At 51.8% G+C, this 17,977-nt stretch overlaps 1 protein-coding gene and 1 pseudogene across 1 annotated transcript in view; both read left to right on the top strand.

Moving 5' to 3' along the window:
- The first annotated feature begins 6,943 nt into the window (after positions 1–6,943).
- Positions 6,944–17,977, top strand: part of LHPP (phospholysine phosphohistidine inorganic pyrophosphate phosphatase) — a 121,124-nt gene continuing 110,090 nt past the window's right edge. Inside the window, exon 1 of the mRNA XM_032882125.1 lies at positions 6,944–7,118. Within this exon, the coding sequence (XP_032738016.1) occupies positions 6,994–7,118 (125 nt within the window). The 5' untranslated portion in view covers positions 6,944–6,993. The remainder of the gene's footprint in view (positions 7,119–17,977) is intronic.
- LOC116882013 lies at positions 17,407–17,500 on the top strand (annotated as a pseudogene).

The following is a 17,977-nucleotide window of genomic DNA, read 5'->3' as shown; positions in this document are numbered from 1 at the left end:
CATCTGACCTCCTTTCCTGTATGGGACTGCCACGCAGGGCCTCACCTTGCCCTGGCCCTGGGGTGGGAGTGGGATCCTGCAGGACCGGTCCGGCGCTCTCCCCTGCAACACTGAGCTGGGGCTGCTTGATCTCAGCAGTAGTGCCTGAAAGAAGTCCTCTGCTAATTTTCACTCTGGAGCTGCTGGTTCTAGTGCTTTCTGAGGTCTGGCTATCCAACATTTTTTTAAAAGATTTTATTTATGTATTTGACAGAGAGAGATCACAAGTAGGCAGATAGGCAGGCAGAGAGAGAGGAGGGGAAGCAAGCTCCCCACTGAGCAGAGAGCCTGACGCAGGGCTCCATCCCAGGACGCTGGGATCATGACCTGAGCTGAAGGCGGAGGCTTTAACCCACTGAGCTACCCAGGTTCCCCAACCACATTTTTTTTTTTAATTCTATAAATCATCTTACAGCCTTCCCAATGCTTGTCATGTCCCCTCCCCTTTTGGAATTCAGTTAGCCAGGGGCCAGATGCTGACTGGCACAGCCTTTGTCATACTGTATGGGGTACAGACTGTCTGGTCCTTGGTCTTTCCTAAAGTTGGAACCCACACTGGGGTGCCTGGGTGGCTCAGTCGGTTGAGTGTCTGACTCTTGAATTAGGCTCGGGTCATGATCTCAGGGTCATGGGGTCGAGCCCTGTGTCAGGCTCTGAACAGAGAGTCTGCTTGAAATTCTCTCTCTCCCTCTGCCTCTGCCCCCACTCTCACTCTCTGAAATAAATAAATAAGTCTTAAAAAAAAAAAGATTGGGAGCTCACGTAACATTTGTCTCTGTGCCCATTAACACCCTGGCATTTGGCCAATTGACGTTTCCAAAGGAATAAATGATGGCCCAATAGCATAAACCCTGAGTAAGAGGGATTGGAAACCCCATGCTGTAAGAGCTGGTACGGGCTCGGCTGAAAATAACAATCTGATTCACAAGTGTTGAGATATGCATTTGGGTTCATAATGGATCTTGCTTCCTTAGGGGAAATCCCATGCATTTGTGGAACAAGTTTGATGCTTTTAAGCAGGCTGTGTACGCTGGGCAACCACGCCCTTCACAGAAGAAAACAGTCATGGTAGAAGGGATGGGAGGAAGGAGATTACTTCGTCTCTCTCACCCAGCTTGGGGTGAACAGTGACTGCACTCCCCCAGTGAAGGCCACAGGTCCCCTGGCCGCAGGTCTCATGCAGCTGTAGGGAGAACGCCTCTGGCCTAGGGGGGTAAAGCTCCCACTGATAAGTACAAGTTCTTTGCTGCTTTCCCTCTCTCCTGCCCACACCTTTGGCAGTAATCTCTTCCATACGAAGGACTTCATGTGAGTGTGCCGATGGTCTGAGGCCAAGTCCTCATAATTCAGCGTACTTATTTAAAACTGCTAACTCCCCACTCGTGTAACCAAGGAGCAGGCGGCTCCTTGGCCGAAGGACATCATTGCCTCCCGGCCCGTCAGTCCCTCTACCGGCCATATGCACGCAGCGGTGCAGTAGCTGGAACATGTTCCTCTACAAAGTGATCTCTTTTTAGGAAAAGAAAAAAAAAATCATAGAATCATAGAATACAAGAGTTGCCCTGTGCATGCGAGGTCATTCTAGAGTCTAGAATCTAGACTCTTGTTACTTAAAGTGTGGTTTGGGAGCAGCAGCAGCAGCCGCTTCCCTGAGGGCTTGTTAGAAATACAGAATCCAGGGACGCCTGGGTGGCCCGGTGGGTTAAGCCTCTGCCTTCAGCTCAGGTCATGATCTCAGGGTCCTGGGATCGAGCCCCGCATCGGGCTCTCTGCTTGGCAGGGAGCCTGCTTACCCCTCTCTCTCTGCCTGCCTCTCTGCCTACTTGTGATCTCTCTCTCTCTCAAATAAATAAATAAATAAATAAACAGATAATCTTAAAAAAAAAAAAGAAATGCATAGTCTCAGGCTACCCAGCTGGCTCAGTTGGAAGACCACACAACTCTTGAACTTGGGGTTGTAAATTTGAGCCCCACATTGGGTGTAGAGATTACTTAAAAATAAAATTTAAAAAAAAAAGGAAAAGGAAAAGAAATGCAGAATCTCTTTTCACCCCCGACCCCCTGAATCAGAATATAGATTTTAGTACGTTCCCCCAGGAAATTCACACGTATCGTAAAGTTTGAGAAACGGTGATCTCGATCTGGAGACCAGCAGCATTGCTTGGGAGCCTGTAGGAAATGCAGGTTCTCAAGCCCATCCTAGACCTCCTGAACCAAAACTTGGTTTGAGTAAGCCTCTTTTTTTAATGCACATAGAAGTTTGAAAGGCACTTTTGGACTGATGGCTCCTTACTTTCTTTTCTACTATGGCCCACCTCAGTAATACAGAAGACCCCCTTGGCCCACCCAGACCTCACTTGGTTTGGTTTCACTTTCCAGGGCACACAAACTTTGATACGAATAGAGTGCTCTTGTGGGGGACTGTAATTTTGCCTACACAGTGTCTCTTCCTTCTTTTTCTTATCCACTTGGACTACTTAAACAAAATGTAGCAGACTGGGTGGCTTCTCCACAACAGAAACCTAATGCTCCCAATTCTGAAGGCTGGGAGTTCAAGATCAGGGTACCAGTGCAGTCGGGTGTGGTCCAACTTCTTCCAGGTTGCAGACTGCCCAATTTCCTGCAATGCTGTCACGGAGTGGAAGGATGAGCAAGCTCCCTGGGTTGTTTTGTTTTTTGTTTTTGTTTTTGTTTCTAATGAGATAGAGAATGAGAGAGAGAGAGAATATGAGAGGGGAGAGGTCAGAGGGAGAAACAGACTCACTGCTGAGCAGGGAGTCTGGTGCGGAACTCGATCCCACAACTCCAGGATCATGACCTGAGCTGAAGTCAGTTGCTTAACCAACTGAGCCACCCATTTTCAGCATATGAATATTTTTGAGGACACAAACTTTTTGACCTTAGTGCTCTTGTAATAGTGCCCTGCTTTTTCCTGGGAGGCCCTCCCAAATTCCATGTGTGGTAAGACAGTGAATACCAGCCGTGATAGGGCACCTGGGTCAGCCTGGATCATCAGAGTACCACTTCCCTCCAAACACAGACATGAGGAATTTGGGGGCTCTGATACAAGAGGGCCAGAGTTCTTTCTGGAACTGTCAGACCAAGTTGTGGAATAGGTTCCTCCCCATGTGGTTTACCTGGGACTCTGTTGGCCTGACACAGCTCTCTCTCCCAGCTGCCTGGAGAAAGCAGGAAGGAAGGAAGTCAACACACAGATGGGGCGGAGCTAAGAAATGGAGAGTCAGAGAGCCTGGAACACCACCATTTAAGCCTTGGAACCAGTCATGCCTGAAGCCATCAATTGCTGAACTATCGGTTACGGGAGCCAAAACATTCCCTGGAAAGTTAAGCCGTGTGAGATTGGGCTTCTGTTACCGGTGATGAAAGAGTCTTAGCTAATACAAGCAAATCTAGAAGGATTATACGACGTCTATACCAATAGAAGATTGAATGGATTCACATTGGAGTGGAAATTCAGACGTGATTTATAGACTTATAATCGGAAATATAATAGGCCCAAAGCTCCGCACATGAGAGTGCTAACTGAACTTGCTCTGGCCCAAAAGATATAAACAAAAATCTATTGGATCAAGATTTGGGGGAAGCTTCTGTTTTCCTGGTGCAAGGGCAAGACTCAGCTGCCACGCGTCCTTTGTCCTTTTCCTTCCCCTTCTTCTTGCCCGAGATGCAGATACAATGTTTTAGGGATGCAGTAGGCACCTGGAGATCATGAGTGTGAAAGCCTCATGTTAGTGATGGAAGAGCTGGAGATGGAAGGAGTTTATTTCCTGATATCTCTGGAAGCTATGGTACCTGTCCAGGCCTGCCTCCCTCTTGACCTCCTGATACACGAGAAAATTATCTCAGTTTTATTGAGCAACTATAGTTGGGTTTCTGATTCATGCAGCCAAATGCAACTCTAATTTATGTAATGTCTTTCACCTGTTATATCCAAGCAAAGGTCACAGACTTTTGGGCTAAGTCCAAGTCCATTAGTGGCTCACAATACCATGTTTCACCTTGGACCAATGTCATTCTTCAGATGAGGAACCTGAGTCCCTGGATTCACTTCCTATTGCTACTGTAACAAATTGCCACAAATGTAGTAGTTTAAAGCAACACAACTTTATTATCTTACAGTTCTAGAGGCAAAAAACCCTAAAATCAAGGGGTCGGGGGCTGAATTCCTTCTGGAGGCTTCAGAGGAGAATCCATTTCTTTTGCTTTTCCAGCTTCTAACGGCTGCCTGCATTTCTTGGCTCACAGCCCCCTTCAAATTCAAGGCCAGCTGTGCAGCATTTTTTAATCTCTCTCTCTTCCTCCCTCCCTCTTTCTCTCTCAGCTCCGCTTCTGTTGTCATGTCCCCTTCTCTGACCCTGACTTTCCTGTCTCCCTCTTTCCCTCTAAGGACTCTCGTGATTACACAGAGACTATTTGGATCATCTAGGATAACCGCCCATGTCAAGATCCTCAGCTTAATTCCACTTGCAAAGTTACTTGTACCAGGTAAGGTAGTACATTCACGGGCTCCAGAGAAAAGGATGTGGACACGTTCTAGGAGCATTGTTTTGTCTACCATAATCCTAGATATAGAAAGTGATTTGCCCAAGGTCATACATGGCCAGTAGAAGAGGGAGAACCATGGGTAGGCTCCCCACCACTGACAGAAATGCCTTTGCTTCTCCTCCCTGGCTGGAAGCTGCAGGCCAGTCATTCTTCAAGGTCCATTTCAGGCTGTCCCTCAGCTCAGAAACCATCGCTGCCCTCTGTGGTTAACAAAGCCCATCCTCTTGGCTATGTCTATGTCACTCATTGGCACTTGGCACACATTCGGTCAGCAATCTTCAAAGTGTACATCTTGTTTTCTGCAGTCTTGACTCCAAGGCAAAGATCACACCCTAGACTTTTTGCATTCCTGGACCCCTGAGCCCACAGAGCGGACAGTCCAATACGTGTGTACAGAGCACGGCGTTCATGGCAGATTATCCAGGTTGACTCACTCGGCTCCTGTACCACAGAATCTGGACAGCTAAAAACTGCATTTCCCAGAGTCCCTGGCAGTTTGGACTAGGTTCCACCAAGCTGGACATGGTGAAAGCAAGGCAAGTGGTAGCCACAGGTGGAGAGAATCCTTCAGGAGCACAGTGGTGGGTGGATTTGGTTTTGGGGGACCTGTACTGTCAGGTCCCTGGTGACTTGGAAGCCAAGTACCCCAGTGAAACAATGCTATTGGGCATTTCTCAGAGCTGCATGGTACTTGAGCTTGGTTCTCCTGTTCCCGTGGACATCTGTAAGCTTCTCATTGCCTGGGGTAAACATAACCCTTTAGTTGGTGCGGTTTCTATTTTTGCAGCTAAGACCCATGGCTAATTTTTTTTTTTTTTTAGGTCTAATATTCTTTTCTCCCTCAGTCAGATTGTAAATTCCCAAAGGGCAGGAACTACATTTTACATCCCTCCTATAAAATCAAGAGTACATAGTTCCCCAGTAAACTTAGCAACACAATATGCATAATTTATTGAACTGAGTTAAAATTCTAAGATTCTGATGAATTCTATATCCTGTCTGTGGCTGAAGAACCTAAAATGGCCATTTAAAAAAAAAAAGATTTTATTTATTTGACAGAGATACAGCAAGAGAAGAAACACAAGCAGGGGGAGTGGGAGAGGGGGAAGCAGGCTCCCTGCTGAGCAGAGAGCCCGATGTGGGGCTCAATCCCAGAACCCTGGGATCACAAACCAAGCGGAAGGCAGAGGCTTTAACCCACTGAGCCACCCAGGCGCCCCTAAAATGGTCTTGTTTTGATGCCTTAAAGAAAAGTCAGGCCTGGAGGAATCTGATTTTTTTCAAATGTCTTTCTTTCTTTTTTTAATTTAAAGATTCTTATTTATTTATTATTTGAGAGAAAGAAAGCTAGTGAGCAGGAGCACAAATGTGCATGGGGAGGAGCAGAGGGAGAGACACAAGCAGGCCCCCGCTGAGCAGGAAGCCCCAGGAGGGGCTCCATCCCAGAACCCCAGGGTCATGACCTGAGCCAAATGCAGATGCCTAACTGACTGAGCCACCCAGGCACCCCTCAAGTTTCAACACTTGGAAAGGCCAGAGGGGCAGTCAAGGAAACTTCCCTTTTCCTATCAACTTCTATTTATTGCAAAAATGAGGTAACATTAAATGGATTGTAACAATTCATCCAAAATGTCACTGGCCTAACACACTGCAATGTTTCCATTTTCTTCCCAGCTCTATTCCTACCATCCTTAATTTTGCAGGGTAATGTAAAATTTACTAGTTTTGTGCTCTGCTTTCTCATATGTTGTGACACAAGCAGTTTCCATGTTGTTACCTAGTTTTCATTTTTGGTGGCATAATATTTCTTTCTGCAGCCATGTTATACTTGTTTGTACAGTGACTTTTCTTCCGGCTTTTTCTGGCGTGATACCTTACACTGCCCTCACCGTCTTTGGAATCACTTCCCTAGCATCACTTCCGAGGCGCGGGATTATCAGGCCAATTGGTCCAACTATCTCCATTGCTTTTAGGGCCGTCACACTCAGCAAAAAGATGAGGACACCAATGAAGTACTGATCTCTTTAATGCTTGCTACCTCTACAGGTGCCTCCTTATCTTGATTTGCCTTGTTTTGGTTTTTAGGGAGACTGACTACTTCCTAGGGGCTTAATGTTTTGTTTTTCCTGCCTCTTGTCTACTGAGCTCTCCTGGGGAGATGGCTGCCATTTCGGGGGCGTGTGACCCGGGAACGGGGAGGCGGCACCCGGGAATCCCGGTTTGCGCCCCTAGGAGCCGGGTTTGCACCCGGCCTGCCGCGCGGGCCCCGCCCCGCCGGACTGCACAGCCCAGGACTACACTTCCCAGGCGCCCCTGCGCGGCGAGCCCAGACGCACTTTCCCGCCGGAGGCTGGGACGCGCGGAGACTGAGGTGCACTGCAGAGCGCGATGGCCTCGTGGGGCGAGCGGCTGGCGGGCGTGCGCGGGGTGCTGCTCGACATCTCTGGCGTGCTGTACGATGGCAGTGAGGACGGCGGCGTGCCGATCCCCGGCTCCGTGGAGGCGGTAGCGAGGTGAGTGCGTCCCCCCCGGCCGCGGTGGGCGCGAGGCTCAGCGCTCAGCCGGTCCCACCTGCGTTTTCTGGCCGCTGCCGGGGGCGGGGATGCAGCTCTGGCTCCGCCCCTCGCACTGGGACTCCCCCTGACCCTGGCTGGACCCGGCCGCCCCAACCTCCAACTTCCTTGCCTGACCCGGCAGCCCCTGACTTCCTGCGGCGGCTGAGCGCCTGGGATAGGGCTGGGCAGAATTGCAGTGCGCTGTAAGGGCACCGTCCACACGGATTTCCAAGACTTAGTGACAAAAACGGAAAGACCTTGCTTTGTGGGGATAACATGTTGAAGTAATAATAATTGATTAGGTTAAATAAGATATATTAGATTCCACCTGTTTTTTACTTTTGCTAATGTAGTTACCAGAAAACTTTGAAGTATGTGCTGGTATCATTTGTTGGGGGGGGGAGGGGAGTAGGAGGGCATCTTTCCCACCAAATCTCGTGCACAGAAGACCACGCAAGGACCACGGTTGGCACCATTGGACTCTCCGCTTTGTAATTGCCATTGGCACGACAGGCCAGTGCTGCCATGATTTTGATGGGCAGCCAGCAAGGGCTAATTGCCCAGAACTTGGCTTCCTAGACTCACTGGTGGGAGGACCCTGGGTTAGTGGCCTGATCTCACTAGGATTCAGTTTACCTACCTGTAGCTGGCAATTAAGTGAGCCTCTTGGTCCTTCTCAGGGAGCCTATCCCACTGGTCTGTACAGGAGCCAAACTGTCCTGTGTAGCAAAGTTGGAGGTATTTGAGAGACCAGGAACTCAGAAAAGGGGGCCATGGCCGCAAGGAGAACATGTGAAGGGCAGCCCTGACCTAGGAGACTCCTGAGGGCCCCGGGAGCCTCATTTCCTGAAGTCCAGGTTTAAGTTCTACCCTTTGCCTTAGTTCCTATTTACCCTAAGGCTTCAGATGAACTCTGTCACAAACAAGAACATTTTGCATTGGTATCTTTTTTTTTTGTTGTTAGTTCATCATTTTTATTGCCAGCTAGGATCATATCAGTTTATATAGATCATATCAGTACATATATGGGTCAGCATCTTATGAAGCCAAGAACATTATGGGAGTGCAGCAGAGGGCACTGGCTGTGTTTTGGGGTTATGTGTACCTAGTGTGGGGAAGCACGAGGCCACAGTTTCAAGGCCATGACTGAGGCAGACAAGTCTTCATGGGGCTCATGTCTGGGAGGGAAATGGATGCAGACAAGTAAATGTAAGATTGGCTGAAAAAGGGCCAGAGGGGAGGTTGGACAGAGAGGGCATTGGACCCAACCAGAGGGTATGAAGGGCCGTCTGGACTAGGGGCAAGGAAGTGCATTTCGGCTAGAGGGAACAGCAGCTGCAAAGGCCTAGCAGCGGAAGAGAGCTTGGCACATTCATGTTCCGGGAACCAAAGAGAGGGAGCATGGCTAGAGCAGGAACCTGCCGCGGAGAGGTCCCTGGATTTTATCCTGAGTGCAGTGGGGAGTCACTGAAGATTTCAGGCAGGAGCGCCGTGTGATCTGATGTATGTTTTAAATAACTTGAAATGTAAAAGGTGAAGCTGTATAAGTGCCAAACACAGAGATTTCCTTTGAAATCTTGGAGCAGAGGACCTTTATAATTATGCCCCACAATCTAGAAATCAACAGAAAAAAAAAAATCGACAGCCTAATAAAAAATGCACAAAAGATATAAACAGTTCACAAGGAAGAAAAAGCAAATGACCCCTAAGCACAGGAAAGATGTTCAGCCTTACTTAGATAAGAGAAATGCAAATCGAAACTGTGCCAAGGTACCTTTTTTCATCAATATGAGGAAACCGGCAAAAATGCACAACTTTGAGGGGTTCCTGGGTGGCTCAGTCATTAAGCATCTGCCTTCTGCTCAGATCATGATCCCAGGATCCTGGGGTCCAGTCCTGCATCAGACTCCCTGCTCAGCACGAAGCCTGCTTCTCCCTCTCCCACTACCCCTGCTCGTGTTCCCTCTGTCGCTGTGTCTCTGTCTGTCAAATAAATAAATAAAATCTTTAAAAAAAAAAAAAGCACAACTTTGAGCATACATTCTCTAGGTGAGTGTTTGTGGAAACAGACCCTATCCTACGTTGCTTGTGGAAGATCCGTTCGGCTTTCTCTCTCACCAGTCCCACTTCTGGAAATTGCCTTGCCTCGTGCATGAGAAAGGACCTCAGTGCAAGGTCATTCATGAAAATAAGTTTTGAAATAGGAAAACACTGGAAAGAACTCAGATATCCACTGATAGGGGAGTATCATGGTCCATCCATCTATGCAAGGGAGTACCACGGAGCACGAAGGGAACAAGTGTGCCTGTCACATAGACGCATCGTCAGGGAAGACAGCAAAGCACAGAACCGGCTGTGTGGTGGCTGTCTTTTGGGTGGAAAAGGCAGAAATGCAGGCCAGTGTTCCTGCTGCTATGTTTGCTTAAGGAAGCGGAGGGAAGAGTTCACTGTTTGAAGAGCTGGGGACGGACAACTGGGGAGCGCTGGGTGGTTGCTGCTTCACTGTACGGCTTTGTGTATTAGCTTTTTTTTAATGTTTTTTTGAGCCGTGTGAACCTATCTCCCACTTGAGATTTTGAATGGCAAGTACTCTGTCAATTATATGTCAGTAAAGCCGGAAAAAAGGTACCCCCCCCCCAATTTACAAGTATTTTAAGATCTCTCTAGTTGCAAAATGGGCAACGTCCAGATGCTCTCGGCAGGAGAGGAAGCAGTTCGGAGACCATTGTATAGTCCAGAAAGAGATGGTGGGGCAAGGACCAGGGAGGTGTTGGGAAGGAAGTGAATGAAAGAGATGTTTTGGAAGTAGGACCGAGAGGGCCTGCTGATGAGGGAGTGTTGTGGGGGCCGGGAGAAGAGGAAGTAAAGAACGGCTCCCCGTGTCGGACTAGAGCACCTGAAAGGACGGAGAGGGTAAGGAAGGGGGTGCAGGGCAGGTGCTCTGATAGTTCATGATGTATGTATGTCAAGTTCTTGGCCCAGTGCTAGGTGCAGGATAGACCCGTGACAGCACCATATGCATACATACACACATTTATTTCTTTAAGTTCTGGAATTCTTTTGAGATAGAATTAACACAACCTTATATTAGTTTCAGGGGGACAGCCTGTTGGTTCAGCAGTTCTGTACATTACTCGGTGCTCAGCACAGTAGGAATGGAGCCGCCAGCAGTCACCAAACAACATTGTTACGACATGATTGACGATATTCCCTGTATTTCTGGGCAGGTGAGGCTGCTCTCGGCTGCCTGTTCTGTGCTCAGTATCCGTGCTTGCCTCTCACTGTCTTGTGTGGTCCCCCTGACAGTCTGGGGTGGAGGGCGCTGTGCCTCCCCTTTACCACGGGAAGCCACTGCCGCTCGGGGCTTGCCAGGGTCGCAGCTGGGATGGCCCAAGGACCATGGGGACCCAAGTCTGCCTGACTGCCAAACGCTGTGCCTGAGCCATACTTGGAATCCTTTGTGGGAGGAGCGGGTGTTGAGAAAGGTCAGCGGCTTCCAGCAGCCCGTAACGCAGCCCCCGCCGACACAGACCTGTCCGTGTCCAACAAATGTGTACGCCAATCGCAGGGTGTGGCAGTAAGTTGGGGTCCCGGCCTGTTCACCTCCGTGGGTTCTGCACTGGCGCCTTCCCACCCATCCCCAGGAGGGTTTTGTTCTGATTTACTTTAACTTAGGCTGATTTAAGTAGCTGGGCTGTCTCTGGTAGCAGCTGTACCCTAGAAGTCGAACAGCTCTGTGACGTCAATCTTAAAATACATCAGAACCAGTTTTGTGACTGAGAGGGGGATTGCCTTCCCCAGAGCACATGGCATTGTTTTCAGTGAGGGGACATAGCGCTCCTTATCCTGAGAGATTTTATCATCGTGCTGCCCGGGGGCCTGGACCGCTAATTGCCTCGTCCCTCTGAAACCTCAGGGGTCCCAGGCCATAAGACCAAGTCCCCATGCCTCCTCCTGATCTGCTAGGGCCTTCTCAAGTGAACTTGGTGGCCCCTTGTCCACTGCCTCCCCACCTCATCCCGTTGCTGCCAGTTGCAAAGACTCCTGGGTAGGGTTTTCACTGATGAGCCTCTTTGTGGCCAAGCGCCCACCGAGCCTGGGCCCACCCACACCCCGGTGCGCTCTGGGTCTCTGGACATCCTTCCCTCTTGGGCTCTTCTACTCGGCCTCCAGGGGCCCACTGATCACACCCAAGCCTTCCTTGTGGGTGGCTGTGGGCAGGCACAAAGCCCAGGGCCCAGACACTCAGTGGTAGTGAGTGTGGTGCTCTAAGGTTCCCCCTGCTTTTGGAGTTTTCCATGGGAATGTTTCACACATGCCGCATGTCCCTGTTTTCTAGTGCCTGAGCCAAGCGTGGACTCTCCCAGGAACCTTTTACACAACAGGCCTGTTTGCCAAGGTGAAGGACGCTGTGCCCTGTGTGTTTGGCTGCTTTCTGTAGTGTTTGTAGCCACGGAGAGGGGTTTCTTTACAACCTGCACTGGGTGGCCTCCTTGATATTCGAGGCTCACTTTGAGAGGCTCACTTTGATGTCTGAGGAGCTCAATGGAAGTCCCTGGGGTGAGAGCAGCTGCAGAGGGACAAGCATGATGGGGAGGAGACGAGGTTCTGGGGGACCGGTCACCCCACAGCAGCCCCCCCCAGCACCACAGGCTCCCAGCAGCACCATCATTTGAGGAACCCAAGAGGGGGCAACTGACTATTCTTCTTCCTAGACTTTTTGCAGTGACATGTTTGTCCCCAGGTTTTCTAAAAGGTTCCCACCGTTTTGGGGACATGGAGCACATGCGGAAGATAAACCCTCCTTTCCAGAACCATGTGGGCCACAGTCACCAGCGATTGAGGGGGTCCTGTCGGGTCCCAGCTGGGTGCTTGACTGCATAGCTGCTTTCCCAGCCCACCCCCAAGTAGGGATTTCGGTTCCCTTTTCAAAGGGACGGAGGCCCAGAGATTCAGCAACTGGCTGATGTGGAAAAGGTAGCTGGGCCAGGTTAACCCCTGGGTTCCTGAGACTCCAAGGCCTCTGTGTCCCTCTCAGCACCATGCTGCCTCTTGGTACAGGCATTTGCTCTTTCATTCACTCCCACCCGGCAAGCGTTTACCGAGCACTTCTAAACTGTCAGGACCCTCGGATGGGAAGGAGGCAGAGGGACAGTTGGGAGAATCAGTGTAAAGGGCGCTTGGGAAGGCCCATATCTGATGGGGGGAGACCAAGCCGGCAGGAAGCTGGGGAGCTGGGGTGGGGGAGCGTAGCCTCGCGGGTCCGTTGCGGTTGCGCTGGTGTTTGCAGACGTCATCGGCGCCAGGAGTGTCCCCAATGGAACCAAAGGCCCAGGCCTCGGAGGCCACGCCTGCTCCTTCCTGGAGCTGCTGGGGACAGTGCTGCTGAGCTCTCTCACTGCACTAGGATTTGTGGGCGGGCGTGGTAATGGGACATCTGTAACCAGCCCGGGGTGCCCCCAACGGGCCCTTTATTGGAGCCCATTCTTGGGCATTTGGGCTCTCCGGGGGGAGCCATTCAGAGGCAGGGCCGGGCCCAGCGGGGGCTGCAGGGGCCGGCCCAGAGGCTGGCCGGCACAAAGGGGAGCCCCGGAGGCATCTGCATGTGAAAGGCAGGTGGGCATTTACTGCATCCTGTCTCCGGCCACTAAAGCACAGCTGCTCGGCCCAGCCCTTTTGTGGCCGGCGGAAGGGAGCAGGCCTGAGCCCAGGGCCGCTTCATAAAGCAATTCCCACCCAGGGCCGCCAGACCCACAGCCTATCCTTCCAGGAGGGGCCTCTCAAGCCCCGGGTGTCCCGGAAGCCCTGGGACCCTGTTGACACCGAGGCCCCTCCCAGCAGGTTTTTGAGGCGACGGACGTGGCCAGGGGCACCTTGTCCGAAGTCGCCAGCCTGCAGACCTCAGGACCAACCCCTCCGTCTCTCCCCTCTTCAATGCTGGGCCGCCAGGGCTGAGCATCTGGGCCTAGGAGTGGCGATACTAAGAGCTGCTAGGGACTGAGAGACAGCTGGGGTGGGGCCTTACCTGCGGGGGGCCTGGTCCCATCACCTGCCAGAGAAGGCCCTTTGGGGATATTGGAGGGAGGAGGCTGCTTGTTTGAGCTTATCAAGGCCAGCAGGAGCTTGCCTCACTCAGCCCTGACCTGGGACAAGGTGTGTTTTGACAAGATCACCCTGCCGCGTACTTGCTGCCATTTCGGGTGGGGCGGGGGGGGTGGTCCTCCTTGTAAACTGTCCTGACTAGGGCATGAAGGTGCAGAGTAGAGTCCAGACCCTTCTGTCACCAGGCCTGGCCCACGCATTCCCCCCGGGTGACGGGGTGGGAACGCCTGGCCCACGCATTCCCCCCGGGTGACGGGGTGGGAACAACCACACCCCTTCCTCTTCATTCTCCCCAAATCACAGAGGACTGGAAGGCCCAGTGCCTCCCTTTCCTGACATGGCATCCTCCTCGCCCCCTGCCCCACACCCCTGCCTCCTCCGTCCTGGTGCTTGCAGGTCACTGGGGGCTGAGTCCCTGCAGATCCCAAGCCAGAACTTTCCAATCTTCCGTACCTCAGAGCATTTATTTCCCAAAGAAATCCGTGGTAGGAGCTGCCCCCCCGCCATTAAAAAAAATAAATAAGAGAACAGTGTTTGACAAATGTATATTTTCTCTCTTCAAATCTATTATTGATGATGAAGCCAGTCAGTGAAAATGATCAAAGTATTTTGATGAATAACAGTATTCAAGTCAGGGCCAGTGGACAGCCCAACAGTTTATTTTATTTTATTTTATTTATTTCAAGGATTTTATTTATTTATTTATTTATTTTAAGATTTTATTTATTCATTTGACAGAGAGATCACAAGTAGGCAGAGAGGCAGGCAGAGAGAGAGGGGGAAGCAGGCTCCCCGCTGAGCAGAGAGCCTGATGCGGGGCTTGATCCCAGGACCCTGGGATCAAGACCCGAGCCAAAGGCAGAGGCTTAACCCGATGAGCCACCCAAGCGCCCCTATTTATTTATTTGACACAGAAAGCAAGCAGGAGAGCGAGAGCAAGCAAAGGAAGGGAGTGAGCAAGCAAAGGAAAGGAGCGGCAGGGAGGAGGGAAGCAGGCTCCCCGCTGAGCAGGGCTCCATCCCACAACCCTGGGATCTTGACCTGAGTTGAAGGCGGAGGCTTAGTTGACTCAGGCGCCACCCAGGTGCCCCAGTTTATTTTTTAAAGATTTTATTTATTTATGTGTGAGAGAGAGGACAAGCAGGGGGAGGAGCAGAGGGAGAAGGAGAGGGAGAAGCAAGTTCCCCACTGAGCAGCACACCTCGTGTGGGTCTCGATCCCACGACCCTGGGACCATGACCTGAGCCCAAGTCAGACACTTAACCGACTGAGCCAGCCAGGCGCCCCGACAGCACCACAGTTCCTCTGGTCATGCCTCTGTGGGAGTGGCTGGGAAACAAGGGGCACGTCTAGCAGGACAAGAGGAGGAAATAGATTGCGGTTCACCCAGACCATGATTCTGCCACTGTTTGATGTTGACATTAGTTTATGTCACATACATATTGTATGTGGTCAGTAAAACATGTTCTAGAAGAATGTGTATGAAATACCATTTTTGTCCAGAAAGATAAAGGAGGCCCGACAATCTGCACAGATCGGAGGGAGAGCGGTAGAGAGCACCTGACCCACATGGAGGGAAACTGAGACATGTTTCAGTGCTGCCTCTGGTCGGAAGCCCCTGAGATTAGGAGGGCATTGTGGCTCGGGTTACTCAGGAGGCCTACAAAAGGAGTCGTGAACCCCGCCCCCCGCCCTGTGTTGCCCCTAGCACCCCAAGGATGTACGGAGAAGCCATATTGGCAAACCCAGCCTCAGCCCTGCCTGTAGAGGTGTGAAGGGCAATTTCCCGTGACCATGGGGCCGACAGGATGTGTAGAGAAGGAACCAGAGACTCAGAGAGCCTGGCTTGAGGGTGCCTCACTGAGAGGGAGAGTGGGGGCCGGAGTGCTCCTCAGAGCAGGTGCCACTTCCTAAAAGAACGCAGGTGTCGGCTTTTGTAGGTGAGGGCCTGAGTTTTGAGTCCCAACTCTGTCCTGTGATTGTGATGGAATCTTGGGCAGGTTTCATAGCTGTTTTGTGCCTCAGTTTCCCGTGTGCATCACCGGGGGGTAAGTTAAGTAGGATATTTTCTCTTAAGCCACCATTTTACTTGTGCTACCTCTAGGAGCTAAAGGAGCATTTTGTGGCTTGAACGGTCAGATGATGGGGAAGGGGTGGTTCTTTTGCAAATACAAAAAGTCTTTCTGTTGTTGAACTTGGTGCTGATTCCACCCAAAATCACTCAGCTGTGCCCAGGTTGTATTTCTCACATTTGTATACGTTTTCATGAGGCCGGTTCATAATAGAGGGTTCTCTTCTGTGCTCTGGTCCTGGGTGAGGCACCCAGCCCCTCTGAACCCTAGGTCCTCATCTATAAATGCGGACAGAGACCCGTCTCCCAGATTGTCTTGAGAAGTCACTGTGAGCCTGTAGGTGGTGCCCTGGGTGGCTGGGGGAGGCCCTGGCAGCCAGTCCCTGGGAGCTGTCGTGGCTATTGTTGGGACACCCTTTGTCCCGGGTGCCCCAGGATGTTTGCCCCAGCCTCCCTTCGCTGGATTGAATGTTGCCCTCTTTTCTTAGTGGTGCTCTCTGGGCTCCCCACCTCTTGGCCCCAGTTCATGGGGCATGTGGCTTCCTGTCAGACTGCCTGCCTCCAAGGCCCAGATGTCCCCAGCCCAGGCTTGCCAGACACATAAATTTTGTGGTTGGTACTGTCAGTCTACACTGGCATTTTCTGAGTCTTTGCAGCATGCTAGGTGCTTCTGATATGGTTTGTAAGTATCACATTTGCAACAGCCCTGTCCTGCTGCTAGTGTCCCGTTTTACAGATTTGCAAACTGAGATCGGAGAGTCAGGTCAGAAGCCTCAGCCACACAGTCAGAGGTGGTGGAGGTGCAGTAGGCATGTCGCTTTCTGAGTCAGGCTGCCCGCTCCTGTCACCTCGCCCTGGGTGTGCCTGGCCTCTGTCCCCTGCTGCTCCTGGCCCAGACCAGCCTGTGATGGCTGGTGACTGGCTCTTCAGGGTTGGAGAGTGGTCCGAAGAACCCACAGCGCCTCAACACACGCCCTCGGGTACCTTGCATCCCTCTGCACCCCAGTCTCCTGCTGTGAAATGAGCCGTTGGTGGAATCCTGTTGAACCTCTCCTCTGGTTTCTAGATTCCCTGCACTTGATTTTAAGTTGTGTTTATTAATAAATAGCACACTGATGTCTGTGGACTCAGCATTCCCCTTTGCTCTGAGCTCTGAGACTCAGGCAGGTGAGAGAGAACATGCTGGATGGTGGGGCAGTCACAGGCACCGGGAGGAGGTACCTTGTGTTTCTTAAGGGCCCTGGCTTTGGAGCCTGCCCAATGTCTACCTGCCCTCGTCCCTATTCCCTGAGGTCCCTGGCCAGCTGGCCCGACTGAGAGGCCCAGCCAGGCCCCGTCCATGTGCGTCTCACCTTGTCCCTTGTTCATTCTCTTCTTTCTGTCCATACTTTGGACTCTGTTTCTTGCCTGGGTTCTGACGACACAGTGATGTGCATTGCTGCCCACAAAATGTCAGATGGAGAATGGGGAGGGACCCTGAGGTGGGAGAGCGGCTGGCTGTCAGCCCAGCAGAAAGCTCTGCTGGATTAGTGGAGGGAAGGGGGAGGTGCGGCCGGCCCAGCTCGAGCTACTGGCAGAAGCTGTTACTGGTGCCCCTTGGCGTTCCTGGTCTGATGGTGACACCAGCCTGTGGGACGGCTCATGGCATGCCGAGTCCCGGAGAGAGCAGAAGACCAGGCACTGGGATTACCCCATATCATGGCCAGGACTCTGGGACTCCAGGAGTCTGACCTTTAGATGCTTGGCATTCGAAGTTGCAAGTGCAGGACCCCAGCTGGGGAGCCAGACCCTGTTCTCATGGGGGCAAAATGCCTTCTGCTGCTGCTGCAGCCGCAGGGCGGCTCCCTGACCCCAGCTGATGCCTGGCACCGGGCCTCGGGCCTAGGGGACCTGGGCTGGGTCCCTCCCTGAGTCAACAGGGTGCCTGTTGGTACGCGCCAGTGACGGTGCAGGAAATGCGGGAATCACTGCAGGATTGTTCCTGCTCCGCTCACGGGCTCCTGTTTGACCCTCTATTTTTCAAAAAAATGGGGTTCTTAGAGCAAATAAGTACTTTGCAGGATTTACTTCTTAATTACTTCTCGGCCTTTTGGCTAAGATCAAGTGTATTATCTGTTCTTATCAATTTAACATCTGCTCCGTCCTCTCTGAGTTGTTTTCAAGCTCTGCGGCTTTCCGGGAGAGACGGCGGCTGGCATAGCCGCGCAGCCCGGCTGAGGGTCACGTCCGGGGTTGCGTCTGGGTGCCGTTAGGGCGGCTGACACGGATGCTCACCGAGGGCCTTGGCCAGGCGCTGCCACCCGCGTTCCAGTTCACGACAGCCCCCTGAGGTGTCATGAATGTCCTTTCATTTATCTGCTGCTTTTCCCCTTATAGTAGTCATAGGGACCCCTTCTCCGCCGGGGGACATCTTGAGTTGTGGCACCAGGGGCAGAGCAGGCTGAGACAGGAATGGGGGGGACTCCCTCTCCTTACCCCTTACTTCCCCTTTCCTCCCGCTGGGTTTCTCCTGTGTCCTGGTGGTTGTTCTCAGCTGGCATGGAGTGAACCCTCAGTGTGCCAGGCCCATGCAGGCACATTGCGGGTCTTGCTGAAGCCTCACAGTATGGGACAGGACAGGTGCTGTGATCATCCCCATTTTACA

This window comes from Lontra canadensis, unplaced genomic scaffold (assembly GCF_010015895.1).
Source record: "Lontra canadensis isolate GAN:19392208 unplaced genomic scaffold, GSC_riverotter_1.0 scaffold79, whole genome shotgun sequence".
In the NCBI taxonomy this organism is placed as follows: domain Eukaryota; kingdom Metazoa; phylum Chordata; class Mammalia; order Carnivora; family Mustelidae; genus Lontra; species Lontra canadensis.
This window is presented reverse-complemented; position numbering and strand designations above follow the sequence as displayed.